Here is a 13,545-nt window from a genome sequence, read left to right as displayed (position 1 = left end):
ATGCCTTCAAAAAAAATTAAGTCTCAAAATAGAGCTAAGATCTAATATACATCAAAGATCCACAGATGTAGAAGGAAGGAAATTAAGAGAAAAGAAATTCATGAAATAGAAAAACATACAAAAGAACAGATCAACAAAGCAAAATTTTCATGTTTGAAAAGATGATTCATTTTTCTTTAAAAAAGGCACAAGTGGAATGGAATGAGAAAATAAATAAAACCACAGATGTTACAGAGAAAAGCAGTAAGAGGATATTAAGAACAATTCTCAATACTTTAAAACTTTGATATAATGGATGACTACCTAGAAAGATCCAAGGAGAAACACAAAGTCAAAATAATCCTGTACCCGTAAAAGAAATGCAATCAATAGGAAACAATTTTACCACAAAGAAAACACCGCATTCAGATGGCATTATCTGACTGCTACCAAACATTCAGGAAACAGATCCTTCCATTCCTACACAGAATAGAAAAGAAAACAGCTCATTTTAAGAGGCCAGAATAACTTTGATATCTAAACCGACAAAAACAATCAGAAAAAACACTAAAGCCAACCTTCTCATGAACATGTATATGAGAATTGAGAACACACATCCAACCAGATCCAACAATAAATAAAAAGAAATCACGATCAAGATAGGTTTCACTCCAGGGATTCAATTCATTAATATTAGAATTTTATTAATAGAACTCACATTAATTAACAGATTAACAAGGAAAAATTGTATCATCTCAACAGATTAGGAAAATAGAATTTGACATCCAGACATGACATTTAAAAATTATCTTAGCATATTTCTTAAGCCAGCACGATGAATAGAAAAATCCATTTCCTTAATTTGATAAATTTCCTCAATTTGATAAAAGACATCTACAAAAATCATCCAGCAAACGTACTATATGGAGAAACATGGCAAGATTGGGAATGAAGCTATGATGTCCTCTCTGTCACCCCTCCCTCCCTCCTTTTTAATTGTGTTGGGGTTTGAGCCAGCCTCATAGTAGACAAGAAAAAGAAACACATTTAAAGGGTGAGAATGTAAAATTGGACAGCCACTGTGAAAAACATGTATGGCAGTTCATCAAAAAATTAAACAATTACCATATGATCCAATAATTCCACTTCTGGGCATATACCCAAAAGAATTGGAAGCCGGGGCATGAAGAGCTATGTGCACAGCCATGTCCATAGCATTATGCACAACAGACCAAAGCGGGGAGCGACCCAAGTGTCCATTGACAGATGAATGGATAAATAAAATGGGGTATAAACGTACACTGGAATATTATTCATCCTTAAACAGGAGAGAGATTCCGACACAGGCTACAACATGGATGAATCTTGAGGACGTTATGCTAAGTGGAACAAGCCAGACATAGAAAAACACTGTATTATTTCACTTAAATGAGGTACTGGGGAATAGTCCTATTCATAGAGACTGAAAGGAGAAGGGGGGCTACCAGGAGCTGGGGGAGGGGGGTCATGTTTCATGGGGACAGAGTTTCAGTTAGGGAAGATGACAAAGTTCTGGAGATGGGTGGTGGTGATGGTTGCACAATAATGTGAAAGTATTCAATGCCACTGAAATATACACCTAAAAACGGTAAATTTTGTGCTATGACTATTTTACGAAAAATTTTAAAAATCGTAAGGATGTCAAAGGAAGAAACAAAATTACCTTCCTATGCAGATGTGATGAGTGTCCATAAACCCCAGTCTCCCAGAGTCAGTACTTGCAACTAAGCCGGCTTTCTTTTTTTTTTTTAATTACTCATGATTTGTGAATGGAGATGTGTTTCAGGGACTATATACAAAATTATCATTTTTTTGGAGAAAGAACAAAAAGCTTCCATTAGACTGTCACCGGGGTCTGTGATCCACAAAAGTGTAAGAGCCATTTTGAGTGCTCCCCGCCCACCCTCTCAGCTCTGTGGGCATCACACAGGCTGTGACCAGACTCCCTCCAGCAGTCATGCCTCAGGAGCCCACCTCCCCTCCCCTCCCCTCCACCCTTCGCTCCCTCCCTCTCCCCACCCCCACACCACTTTTCTCTTTCATCCCCTCAGGTTGTTTAAATACTATGTGAAGTATATATATATATATTTTTTTTAATATTTTATTTATTTGACAGAGAGACAGCGAGAGAGGGAACACAAGCAGGGGCAGTGGGAGAGGGAGAAGCAGGCTTCCCGCAGAGCAGGGAGCCCCATGCGGGGCTCGATCCCTGGACCCTGGGATCATGACCTGAGCCAAAGGCAGACACTTAACAACTGAGCCACCCAGGCGCCCCCGTAAGTATATTCTTAAATATTTCTTGAATTCATTGGCGAAGATTTACTTTTTTTAAGAGAAGTGAGGCCTTGAATTCACACAAACATTAGCTCTTTTCCTATTACCCTTCATTCCCTGCATGATCATATTAAACTGGCCCAGTTCTCGCTCAGGGCCTGGGGCCCAGAAGGTCTCAAACACCTGTGCAGTGATTAGAATACTCCAAACCGTGTCTGTAACCTTAAATAATTTTTGACCAGATTCTCTTGCTGGTTTCCTCTCGTGCATTTCGAGTGGGCATTATTTTAACAAAGCGCAGACCCCTGCTCAGTCCCATGGTCTGCCCCGGGAGGCGGCTAGGATTCCCGGCAGGCTCCCAGTGACAGAGAGCCGCCTCTCGGAGGAGGCTTCGACTTTGAGAAAACCCAGGGAATGAAAACCGTGGCCAGCTTACTTTCCATCCAAATGAAATCTTGAGACTTTTGTTTTTAACAAAATGCTTTTATTTCTATTTTTTAATGGAAGGCACTGTCAGATTCTTGCATGAAATATCAAAAGGCATTGATATTTGCTTTAACTCTTCCTTCCTGGTCGCAGAAAGGGGGTAGAAAAGATCTGCTGAAGTCAAGCCCAGCAGCAGCCACATGGTGCGAGGCAGGGAAGGGGTCACTTCCGGGGCTGGTGCACGGAGCACAGAGCGATGGTCAGTAGTCATCGTAGTTGACGCTGGCTCCGTGCCTGAAGCTGTGGGGACTCTGGGGACCAACCGCTGCATCCTCGTCATAGTGACGCTGGTAGTAATCATAGTAGTCGTGCCCATTCCGACCTCGGTTTAGCCAATAAGTGACGTCATCCTCAAATTTCTGGAGAAAAATAGGGAACGGATTTAAGGACACGCACTCCCCCTCGACCACATCTTATCCCTGGCTTTTCTCTGTGATGGCTTTTCTTCAGTGACTAACAACTCTTCCCAAGAATCGCCTGTCATGATGGTATTCTGTGCTCAGAAGTCAACACAGCCAGCTAAAGAGTACTGATAAAAGCCATTGTCCCCAAAGGAGTACACATCCAGGCCCTTGAAAACTTCTGCCCTATGAGTTCTCAATATACCCGACACTCAAATATTTTTCTCTTTTTTGGAAAATAAAATGGGCATCTCCCAAAGATAGCAATAGCTTGGCCTGACCCCCAGGCACTGCACACATCTTACAGACATTGCCTTCTCTCCTTGTCCTGTCCTGTGCCTGGTGCTAGTGCACAGAGTAGATGCTTGATAAATGAAATCAACCACCACCCTGGCATGGCAGAGCCACACGTACTTGCAGTGGTGACCCTTTTATACCCGTGGTGTTGGCTAGAACTTGCATGGCTGCACTTGCTCATTCCACAAACGCTGATTCCATGGGCCCAGCCTGTCAGCCCTGCGCTGGGCACTGAAGGGCCACCCCAGGCAAGTCGGACAGATTCCCTGCCTTCACAAAGCCTACAGTTGCTGAGAGACACATGAAAAGAGACAGTTGCAGTTAGCAGGAATAAAAGGGAGGGGAAGAACTGAAGGAGTGAGAACAGAAGGACTTTCAAGCTTACAGCTGGGGTAACTGGCCTTTGCTCTCGATGCGTCTCTTAAAGGAAAGACTAATTCTTTGTCGGTAGTGAAAGTGCAAGATGAATGTAGATGGGCGCTCACACGTGTCGATGCTGACAACTTGGGGAGAGGTTTGGTGTGAGGCCAAAGAGGTAGGGACAAGAGAGGGATGACCTAGGGGGGTTGCAGGGTATCTAAAAGTTTGGGTCCAATTTTTCTCAAAGTGTGGCCAGTGCACCCCCGCATCCAAATCTCTAAGGATGCTAAAAGTGCAAGTTCGCAGGCACCCCTCCACGCTGCCTGGATGGAATTTTCCGGTGGTTGGGTCGCAGGAATCTATTTAATAAGACTGCCAGTGAACATGGGTATTTGAGCACTCCCTGAGGCTGGAAGGTCCAGCCTCGCCCATGATGGTGTTCTCTGTGGCCACCCACTTCGGGTGAGCAGTGGGTCAGCCTGTACCACGCTGGTGAGCACCACTCTGCCCCTCCTCTGTTTGTGGAGCCCCAGGGGCTCTGGCGTCTGCTCAGCCCGCCCTCTGCCTCTGCCATGAAAGCGAGAATGTTTGCTTTCCCCACAACACCGCAGCTTTTCCCATCGTGAAATCATCTTTCTCCTTGGTTTTTTGCATTTTATAATCGTGTTTGAAGTTTTGGCAAACCTCAGACCTTGAAACATCAAGGTTTTCAAGAAATTAAAAAAATGTTTTGTGAGTACAGAAATAACACAGATTCATACTTTACAAATCCATACGTGGGAGTGGGACAGAGAAAAAGGGGGATCATAACTCCACTGCCAAAGACAACCACAACGGCCATTTTGATGTATTTCCTTCTAGTCTCTTCTGTGAATATTTATTTTTTTTTAAATTTATTTATTTGACAGAGCACAAGCAGGGGCAGTGGGAGAGGGGAGAAGCAGGCTCCTCACTGAGCAGGGAGCCCAATGCAGGGCTCGATCCCAGGACCCTGGGATCATGACCTGAGCCGAAGGCAGACCCTTAACTGACTGAGCCATCCAGGCGTCTCTTTTCTGTGAATATTTAGTTATAATCTTACGGATCCTCACCTTTATTCTGGTTTTGTCACCAGTCATTATTTTAGCCATTTCTCCACATTAGACTCTTAATACCCATTTTCATGGACTGCATCAAAGAAATGCAAATTACTACAAGGACATGCCATTTTCATGTTCAAGCAAGTACTTTTTTTTTTTTTTTAATTTTCAGTGAGAATTCAAGGTGATGCTGAAGATGCCAGAAAACTGGTGCTCTCCCACGGGACTTCTGGGATTGTGCAATCTGACACTGCCCAAAGACCCGCAAGTGATTCTACCTTTTGCCTCCGCCACTCCCCTGGGAAGAATGCAATACCAAGTACGGAACAAACTACACACAAAGATGAGAATCACAGTACCTGTCGTTTGGGTTGTTGCAACTGTAAGTAAGTTAATTCACACAAGTGCTTAGAATCCTACCTGGCAACAAACTGAGGGTTGCTGGAGTGGTCGGGGGTGGGAGGGATGGGGTAGCTGGGTGATAGACTTTGGGGAGGGTATGTGCTATGGTGAGTGCTGTGAATTGTGTAAGACTGTTGAATCACAGATCTGTACTTCTGAAACAAATAACGCAACATATTTTAAGAAAAAAGAAAAAGAAGAAGATAGCAGGAGAGGAAGAATGAAGGGGGGTAAGTCAGGGGGGAGACGAACCAGGAGAGATGATGGACTCTGAAAAACAAACTGAGGTTTCTAGAGGGGAGGAGGGTAGGGGGATGGGTTAGCCTGGTGATGGGTATTAAAGAGGGCACGTTCTGCATGGAGCACTGGGTGTTATGCACAAACAATGAATCATGGAACACTACACCAAAACAAATCATGTAATATATGGTGATTAACATAACAATAAAAAAAAAGAATCCTACCTGGCGGAGTCTGGATATATGTGATTAGCTTTTTGCACAGGAAAAAAAAATTTTACTTGAGTAGCAAAAAGATAATTAGAGAATAACCAATATATCCAATGGTTGGGAATGGGAAGGAAATTATAATCCAACCACATGACTGCATTTTATGCAGCCATTAAAAATGAGGCTTCTAAAGAGTTTAATTTTGTTTTTCATCTATTGCAATGTCTTATACATCCTCTACACACAGTATAAATCTTGGGCCATTTGGAGAAGTACTTCTCCAGCTGTGCCCGCTTGGAGATACTGCCCTTCATCTGTCCCCGTCCCCCTTCTGGCTGGGGTGGCAGGCTGAGCGTTGTCCAGGCGGTGCCAAGCCTCCAATACAGCACTCCTGCTAGCGCCGCCCTGCTGGTCACTCTGTACACTTGTGTCTATGCACAGGAATCTGAGACCTTAACTCTGCCCCCAGCTACAGTCTGTGATTGTAACCATTCTTTTTCCTTTACTTAGTGAATACATCCACTCACCTCCCTGCCTGGACACATGAATGGAATGGAACCATCTTTTCCTGAAAATGCATTGCCAGATCTTCCTGAAAACATCTGCAAAAGCCCATCTCTCTTTAGAAAGTCACTTTTCGTCTCTTCCCATTATCCTCATGGGTCTTTGTTTCGATCTTGTTGTTTCTGACATTTTGGGGAGGTAAAGCCACAAATGTGTTTTGGACAGGTTGTGAGTTATTTTTCTTTAAAGACTTTATTTATTTGAGAGAGAGAGAGAATAAGTAGGCAGAGCGGCAGGCAGAGGGAGAGGGAGAAGCAGGTTCCCTGCTGAGCAGAGAGCCCGACGTGGGGCTCGATACCAGGACCCTGGGATCATGACCTAAGCTGAAGGCAGACACTTAACTGACTGAGCCACCCAGGTGCCCCGGTTGTGAGTTATTTTAAAGACACCCAGGCAAAACTGTGCAGATAAGTTACATGGGATTCTGGGATGAATTTAAGCCCCGGTCATTTTCTCTGGGATCCCACTTCCCAGTCATGTTGGGAGAGATTCCCATTTGCATGTGGTCTGATGTAAAATTCCAGCTGATGTCCCTGTATCCCGATAGAAATGTTATCCAACGCCTGGGTAGCACTTGGCCTATCATGGGGGCTCATCCTTTTTGGAGTGAATTCCGAAGGCTAATTTTCCCTGAGCCAAGCCTCTGCCCCCACCACACCGCTGTGGGGGGAGCCAGGTGTCCGGCGGGAGGAACTACCCACCGCTTCGTCGAAACCCATGTAGAGGAACTGCTGGTACCACTGCTGGACCTCGGGCCGAGTCCGGTCCCACAACTGCCGCTTCTGACGCCTCAGGCTGTTCAAGAATTCTTTGGCCTTGCTCTCGTCCACTGCTACTTTAGTCTTAGCCGGAGCAGGTGCTAAAAGGATCGATTCCCCAACCCCCAAAGCACAAAGCATGAGTTCTTTTCTTATCGGGGCAAATCACTAGTATATATCCCGAACCCCAAGCTCACCCTGCCTAAGATGGCTTTGATTTTCACTCTTACATCACATGTGATAAAATACAGCCGCCTGTCATCAGTCTCCATGTCCCTTGATAGTAAGCTGTCCATTTGGGTGCAACCATATCAAGGGGTGCAGGCTAGCCCCCAACTTCTAGGGCACAGGGGAGAAACAAGATGTAGCCCATCCTCAGCAGCGACTCACGAGGCCTAGACCCCAGGCCTCAGGCAGGGGCTGGTGGCATACCCCTTAAGCATTTAGGAAGCAACTGGATGTCTAAGGCCACACAAGTGTATGTTCCTTGCATGTGCAAGCCAGAGAGTGCTATGCTTGCTTAGGAGACCACGAGGAAAAAAGTGCTGGAACAATGAGCCCAGGCCCAGCTCAGCAGTATAGCAAGCTCTCACCCTGGAGAGCCAGAGCAGACCGGGCCACCTTGGGCCACCCTCTGCAGGCCTCACACGTCATCAACGATTCAACTGAGTCTTGACAGGTACTGGCCCTTGCTTTAACACTTGGCTTCTTTAACAACGTCTTCCCATTGTGGTCTCAACTGTTTAAAAGCCACCACTTCTGCGGGCTGTGCTCAGGGGAAGCAGCTGTGTCCCTGCATCTGCCCCTGCTCTCGGCCCCCTCATCTATTAAAACTGGACTGGCAGTCCCTTGTTATGAAGGCTGCAAAGGATGATGGGAGTGAAGTGCTCAGTGTGTTCCTTGGGTCACATGGATAAATAGCCATGGATGTGTTTCCTCACTTCCTGTTCATCTGTGTCTCTCTCAGGGCCTGTTACTACTCTTTTGTACATAGTAGGTGCTCAATATGTGTATCTTGGCTTGATTTGAATAAAAGCTGAGAATGTACACCAGGACTCGTGATTATCTTGGTGGTTGCTCTCTTCCACCTCTGACAGGCTGTCCCTTTGAGAACTTCCATGACTCCGGGTGTCCTGGAGGAACAGGCTGCCTGGCACAGAGATCGGGGATTGGTCAGGGCCTGGTGAGTGGCTGGAGATGCTGAGAAAGATGCTGGGAGCTCCCTCAGGTGCCCCCTGCCCCTGCAAGGGGCCCCAAGTGCCCAGCATCTGGGGTCTCTGGAGGGCTGACTGGGAAGCATGTGAATAGCACTATGGAGCTCCACATGGTCAGGGAGCAGACTGAGATGGGCAGAATCCCCTTTCAACTGGATGGGGGGCAGGGAGGGAAGAATAAGGGATCAAGGGTCTACATCAGAAATGTGGCCACACTCCTCATTTCCAAGAGATAAACAACTTCTTCATTTTACAGGCAAAGATGACAGTTCCAAGGGAAGATGGCCTTCACAAGACAACATGATTGGTCCAACAGATCTACCTGATTATGGTGCGCCCAGGACGTGTGTGCCTCCCAGCTTGTTGTGTTTCTATAACATTTTGCTGCTGGCTACCACATTCATCATAGGAGTATTTTCTCACAACAGGTATTAGTCACAAAACAGTTTTTTCTGTTCCACCCTGCCCCCAAGGGCTAACTGGACATAGCATACCACAACAGTACTCTTCAGAGTCTACCTCCCTAACAGACATTTTATGTACTCTAAAGGGTATGCTTTAAATTTAGATATGTGCTCCAAAGGGTATCATGGTTCTAAAATACACAGCATTAAATTAACACAGTAACACTGTTTCTTTTATTTTGGGGTCCACACTGACAGCTTTCAGAAAAACAATCTTCAAACATTTACCGGCAATAATATTTACCTAATAAAATACCACACACATACCCACAGAGTAAGCCTTTCAGATCTGCCAACCTTTCAAGGAGTAAACACTTCCGATGTTCCAAACACAAGACCCCAGGGAACACACTCAACATCGCCTTTCCCTGTGATCCATTAAGAATGCCGCCCTCCTCCATGCAGGGTATCCTTACCTTCCTGCTTTTGAAGCAGCACCTTGAGTTTATTCCCACTTATGCCACCTAATGGAATGGACATAGAAATCATGTCAGAGTTGCACCGCCCCCTTTAATTTCTCAAGTGCAAGAATCAGAGTTGGAAAAAAATCCCCGCGTGCCCCCATCTCGATCTGGTAACCTGGCGGTTTCACAATTTTGCTGTTTGCCACGTTCCCTGTCATGCAGGAAAAACAATTCAGGCTGCTCATGGCTCAGACTGGTGACAATGACCGTGGCTGACCAGGGGCATTAGGATTTGAGCAATACCTAGGAGAAATGACATTGTTCTTTCAGCCCTTTGTGTCTTATTATGAGGCCCGGCCACCTGGCATGTGTACCTTCCTGCAAATTTTCCCTTTTCATGGTATAGAGTAAGTGGAATAGTGTCCCCCCAAATTCATATCCACCCAGAACCTCTGAATGTGAGCTTGTTTGACAAGAGAGTATTTGCAGACGTAATCAAGAATCTCAGTTAACTGTGAAGGAGGTGATATCACACCGGATGTTAAGTTGGGCTCTGAATCTGATGGCTGGGATCTTTGGAGAAGAGGGAGAGGGTACAGAGAAGGTGGCCATGTGAAGACAGGTGGGCAGGCGCCAAGAAGTTACGCTGCCACAAGCCAAAGAATGCACCTTAGCTCCTTAAAAATCCAGCCCAGTTCTGTAACTCATCTGGCTCCTCTTGCAACTAGGCCATATTGGTACCAGTTGCTGTGATTTTTATTCAGTTCTGAAAATATTTCTAAGCAGCCTAAACATTTGAACAGAAAACAACATGCCTGGCCTGGTAGGACACCCTCCTCTTCCTGGTGAACTGGCGTGAGGACCTGCAGACACCTCTGATAACCTTAAGTGCTACATGTAGGTACAAGGCTTGTTCCATGAAGGGATATCCATAGCTCCTGGGAGAAAAGCCCGGCCTCCAGGGCATGTTCAGGTATAAGGAGCTGGTCTGGCCCCAAGATGGAGGGGCTGGTGTCCACCTTTTTAGGCAGGTCCTTAACCTTCCCATCCATGGACAGACCCCAAGGCCTGTGCTCGCATCAGCAAAGGTACAGTTTTCTGGGAATAGGAGCCATAGTTTTTGCCAGACTTTCCAAAAGGGTCTGGGACCCAGATAAGATTAAGAACTGCCCCCTGCTTAAAGAATATACTATGTACTTGGGGGAAAAAAACCACACTTGTGGCCAAAGGTCACAAATTGGCTGCCCACAGCTGAGCTTTACCTGCAGACATGTTTGAAGAGCAATACCCACTGTTTACAAAATTTGAATTTGAATGCCTCTGGGCCCAAGTCACTCAGCATGCCCCATGGTCCATAAAGAGCCATTTCACCTATTAGCTCTCTGTAGGCATCTGAATTTGAGCGCTACCCAACTGCCTTTAGAGTAGGTACATCAGCCAGGAAGCATGGTTGAGAAGAATCTCTAGAACCAGGGATTTTTTTTTTTTTTTGTACATCATAAATTTATTACCAACAACCCTCTCAACTCCAAAATTGGGCACAGGGATTAAAAATAAAAATACATCGCACTTCTCAGTAAAGCATTACTAGTAACTTTCACTAAAAATGTATAAGATTTGTTAAAAATTTACCAAGCCTTCAAATGATTTGATTACGGATATTTATAATACATACATTTTAAACTATGTTAACTGATACAGTGGAATACAATTTGGAAAAAAAAAAAATGAGTCAGCAAATGGTTTCCAGAAACACCCCTGGGCCATAGATTAGGGCATAAACTTGGCAGCCACTCCAAAGATGGGGTGAGTCACCCCAAGAAGTTCTCCATCAAGAGTAAATAAGCAGAGATGAGCACCCCATGGGGCTCCTGTTGAGAGGATTATTTAATTAGACTGGAGTGGGACTACACTTAAAAGCTGTACTTCCCATCGAATCTTAAGAGTCAATAAAGAAATCTATGAACACATTTGCCAAAGCAGACAGACACTTGCCTTGGCACAAATATTAGCATTCATTAATATCTTAACACTGGTCCATTTCTAACAACAGCGTGGCACACACAGAATTAAGTATCGTCCCTCCATCTGTTTGCCTCTGTAAAAGCACTTAACAATAAATGAATGAAATATGGCCTGATGTTGAAATAGACATTGGATTCAGGCATTTGCAATCTTGTTGCAATTTCTATCAGCAAATATGTCACTACTGTTCTAAGAAAGCCTCGCCAGATCTGAGCTGTACAACGGAAAGGCACAGAAAAATCCTAAATTATGAATTATTGATGTTGCCACTGTGCCAATTACTACACACTGAAGTATAAATAAATATTAATACATGTGATCAGACACCACACTAAATTTGTTTGAAGAAAAAAATGAACAAATGAATAGCTGTGAATTTTTTTCCTATAGTATGGATTTGTTTTTTACCCCAATATCATCAGTCACTATTTCTAGGCTGATAATAGGCACTCCTGAGTTTATTAAACCTGACATTAGATCTCCCAGCAGATGTAGAATTTCAAGATGCCCCCCTTTGAAGTGGCTAACTATTAATAAACTGCTCAAGAAAGAGGAATGATCTCTTTCTCCATTAAATGTTTTTGGGTGTCGTAAGGAGCCACCTGTGGGACTTGATGTATAAAGAATTTCATTTTATGTCATAAGAACTTTCACATTCCAGCTCCATGATGATAATATTTTAACTGACCCTTTCACCTCATTCTTGGTACGAATGAAATAAAATACAAATCTGAAAAGGAATGGCTTATAGTAGGTGCTCACTCCTTTTATTCAGATGTGCTTCTGAAAATGGGAAGAACAAAGTAGGAGAGGTAGATCAATCACGTAATTTATATTAACCTCTCCTGTGGTTGTAACTTAGAAGGAGAGCAATTCTCCCCACTGGAACAGGTCCCCCGCTGTTCTGGCGACCAGGGGCTTTGGCCTCAGGGCTCCTAAGGCAGGCTTCCTCCCTCCCTTTCCCAAAGAGTTTGCTTTTCCATACCTGTTTTGAATAAGCAAAGCAATCAAGGGTGTCTTCAGTGGTCATTAGCCATCTACTTTGTAGGGGGAAGAGTACAAGTCTCCTGGTCTTGGGCAAGCGATTCAAGCCTCCCTGCCCTTAGCAGGAGAGCTGGGAGCCTCAAATGTGCTCATGCAGGCATGAGGCCACTGGTGAACCATAAAGGATCCTACAAGTGGAAGGTAGTAGGGTCAGGACAAAACCGGCAGGTGGGGTCTGTCGACTCCCAGGGTTCAGATGCCTGCACCCCTTCCAAACTACTTCATTTTGGAGATGTGTATGAATATGTTCATTTTATAGGGAACAAACCTGGAATTTTCAACCGATTGCCTGAGGGCTCCAGGAAGCACAGAAGGTTAAGCATTTCTCCTTTAAGAGCATTTCCCCCATCTGGGATGTGAGGCCTGGGCACAGTCTGGCAGACCCGGAACCTGACTCCGTTAGGGAATTGCCTGGAAGGGCATCTCCATAATGATGCTTTTGGGCTCCCCTCAGTCCTGGAGGGCCCCCACCGCTGATAGCTCCCATTACCTCCTTGCCCCTTGTATTAGGTGCGAAACACTTCTTGCCCCTCCTTCGGACCTTGGCCCTCATTCTTTCCCAAGGTGACCATGCAGCGCTGAGACCCTGCTCTTGACCCTAGTACTCTGCGGACCCAAGCACGCCACTCCCACTTGTGCAAGTGCAAAACCCAAGACCCCTAGCACCCCTTGGTACTTGCCCGGGCTCGGGTTGGGTCCCTCCGCCCTCACTCCATCACCGATCTCCGTTCCCGCGCCCTGCCGTCGCCCCACTTACCTGGGCCCAGGCACAGCAGCAGGAGCAGTACCAGCGCGGTCAGGACCAGCACGGTGGGCCGCGCGGAGGAGGCGGCCATGGCTGCAGCGGGAGGGCAGGAGGCAGACGCGCGCACCGCGAGCCGCCGCGCGAGAGGACTGGGCGCGGGGGGACAGGGGCGCAGGCAGGCCGGCGCTCCCTACATCTCAGCCGGGGCGGGACCTGCCGGCCGGGCGCCGAGCCAACGGGCTGCGAGCCAAGCGACCGCTCCGAGCGCCACCGAGCCCCCCGCCCCCCACCCCGACCCCGGCCGGCGCCCCACGGGGACGCCGCCCCCTCCGCTCCAAGGCCACGGACGCGCGCGACACCAGGGCCACTGTGGGCCGCCGGGGTCAGGGGAAGGGATGGGGAGATGGACTACCCGGGCCCAGTTCAGGTTTCTCTCCCGCCTTCCCCTCGGGCCGGCCTGGCTCGCGGACTGCTCGCTGTCTCCCCTTTCCCCTCCGCTCTAACGCCGCCCTTCCTCCCCATCCCGCTCGCTCCCAGGCGCGGGGCCCTGCTCCTGCCTTG

General features: G+C 46.6%; 1 protein-coding gene across 1 annotated transcript; it reads right to left on the bottom strand.

Moving 5' to 3' along the window:
- Positions 1 to 2,776: 2,776 nt before the first annotated feature.
- On the bottom strand, positions 2,777 to 13,233 carry ECRG4 (ECRG4 augurin precursor). Its single transcript, XM_027622881.2, has 4 exons — positions 12,997 to 13,233; positions 9,183 to 9,230; positions 7,032 to 7,189; positions 2,777 to 3,137 (listed from the first exon to the last, which is right to left on the bottom strand). Exons 1-4 carry the CDS (start codon positions 13,073 to 13,075, stop codon positions 2,979 to 2,981), a joined length of 444 nt encoding a protein of 147 aa, XP_027478682.1. The 5' UTR covers positions 13,076 to 13,233; the 3' UTR covers positions 2,777 to 2,978.
- Between the last annotated feature and the right edge of the window lie 312 nt (positions 13,234 to 13,545).

Source organism: Zalophus californianus, chromosome 8 (genome assembly GCF_009762305.2).
Source record: "Zalophus californianus isolate mZalCal1 chromosome 8, mZalCal1.pri.v2, whole genome shotgun sequence".
Classification (NCBI taxonomy): Eukaryota; Metazoa; Chordata; class Mammalia; order Carnivora; family Otariidae; genus Zalophus; species Zalophus californianus.
The sequence above is the reverse complement of the archived record's forward strand: the minus strand, read 5'-3'. Positions and strand labels throughout refer to the sequence as shown.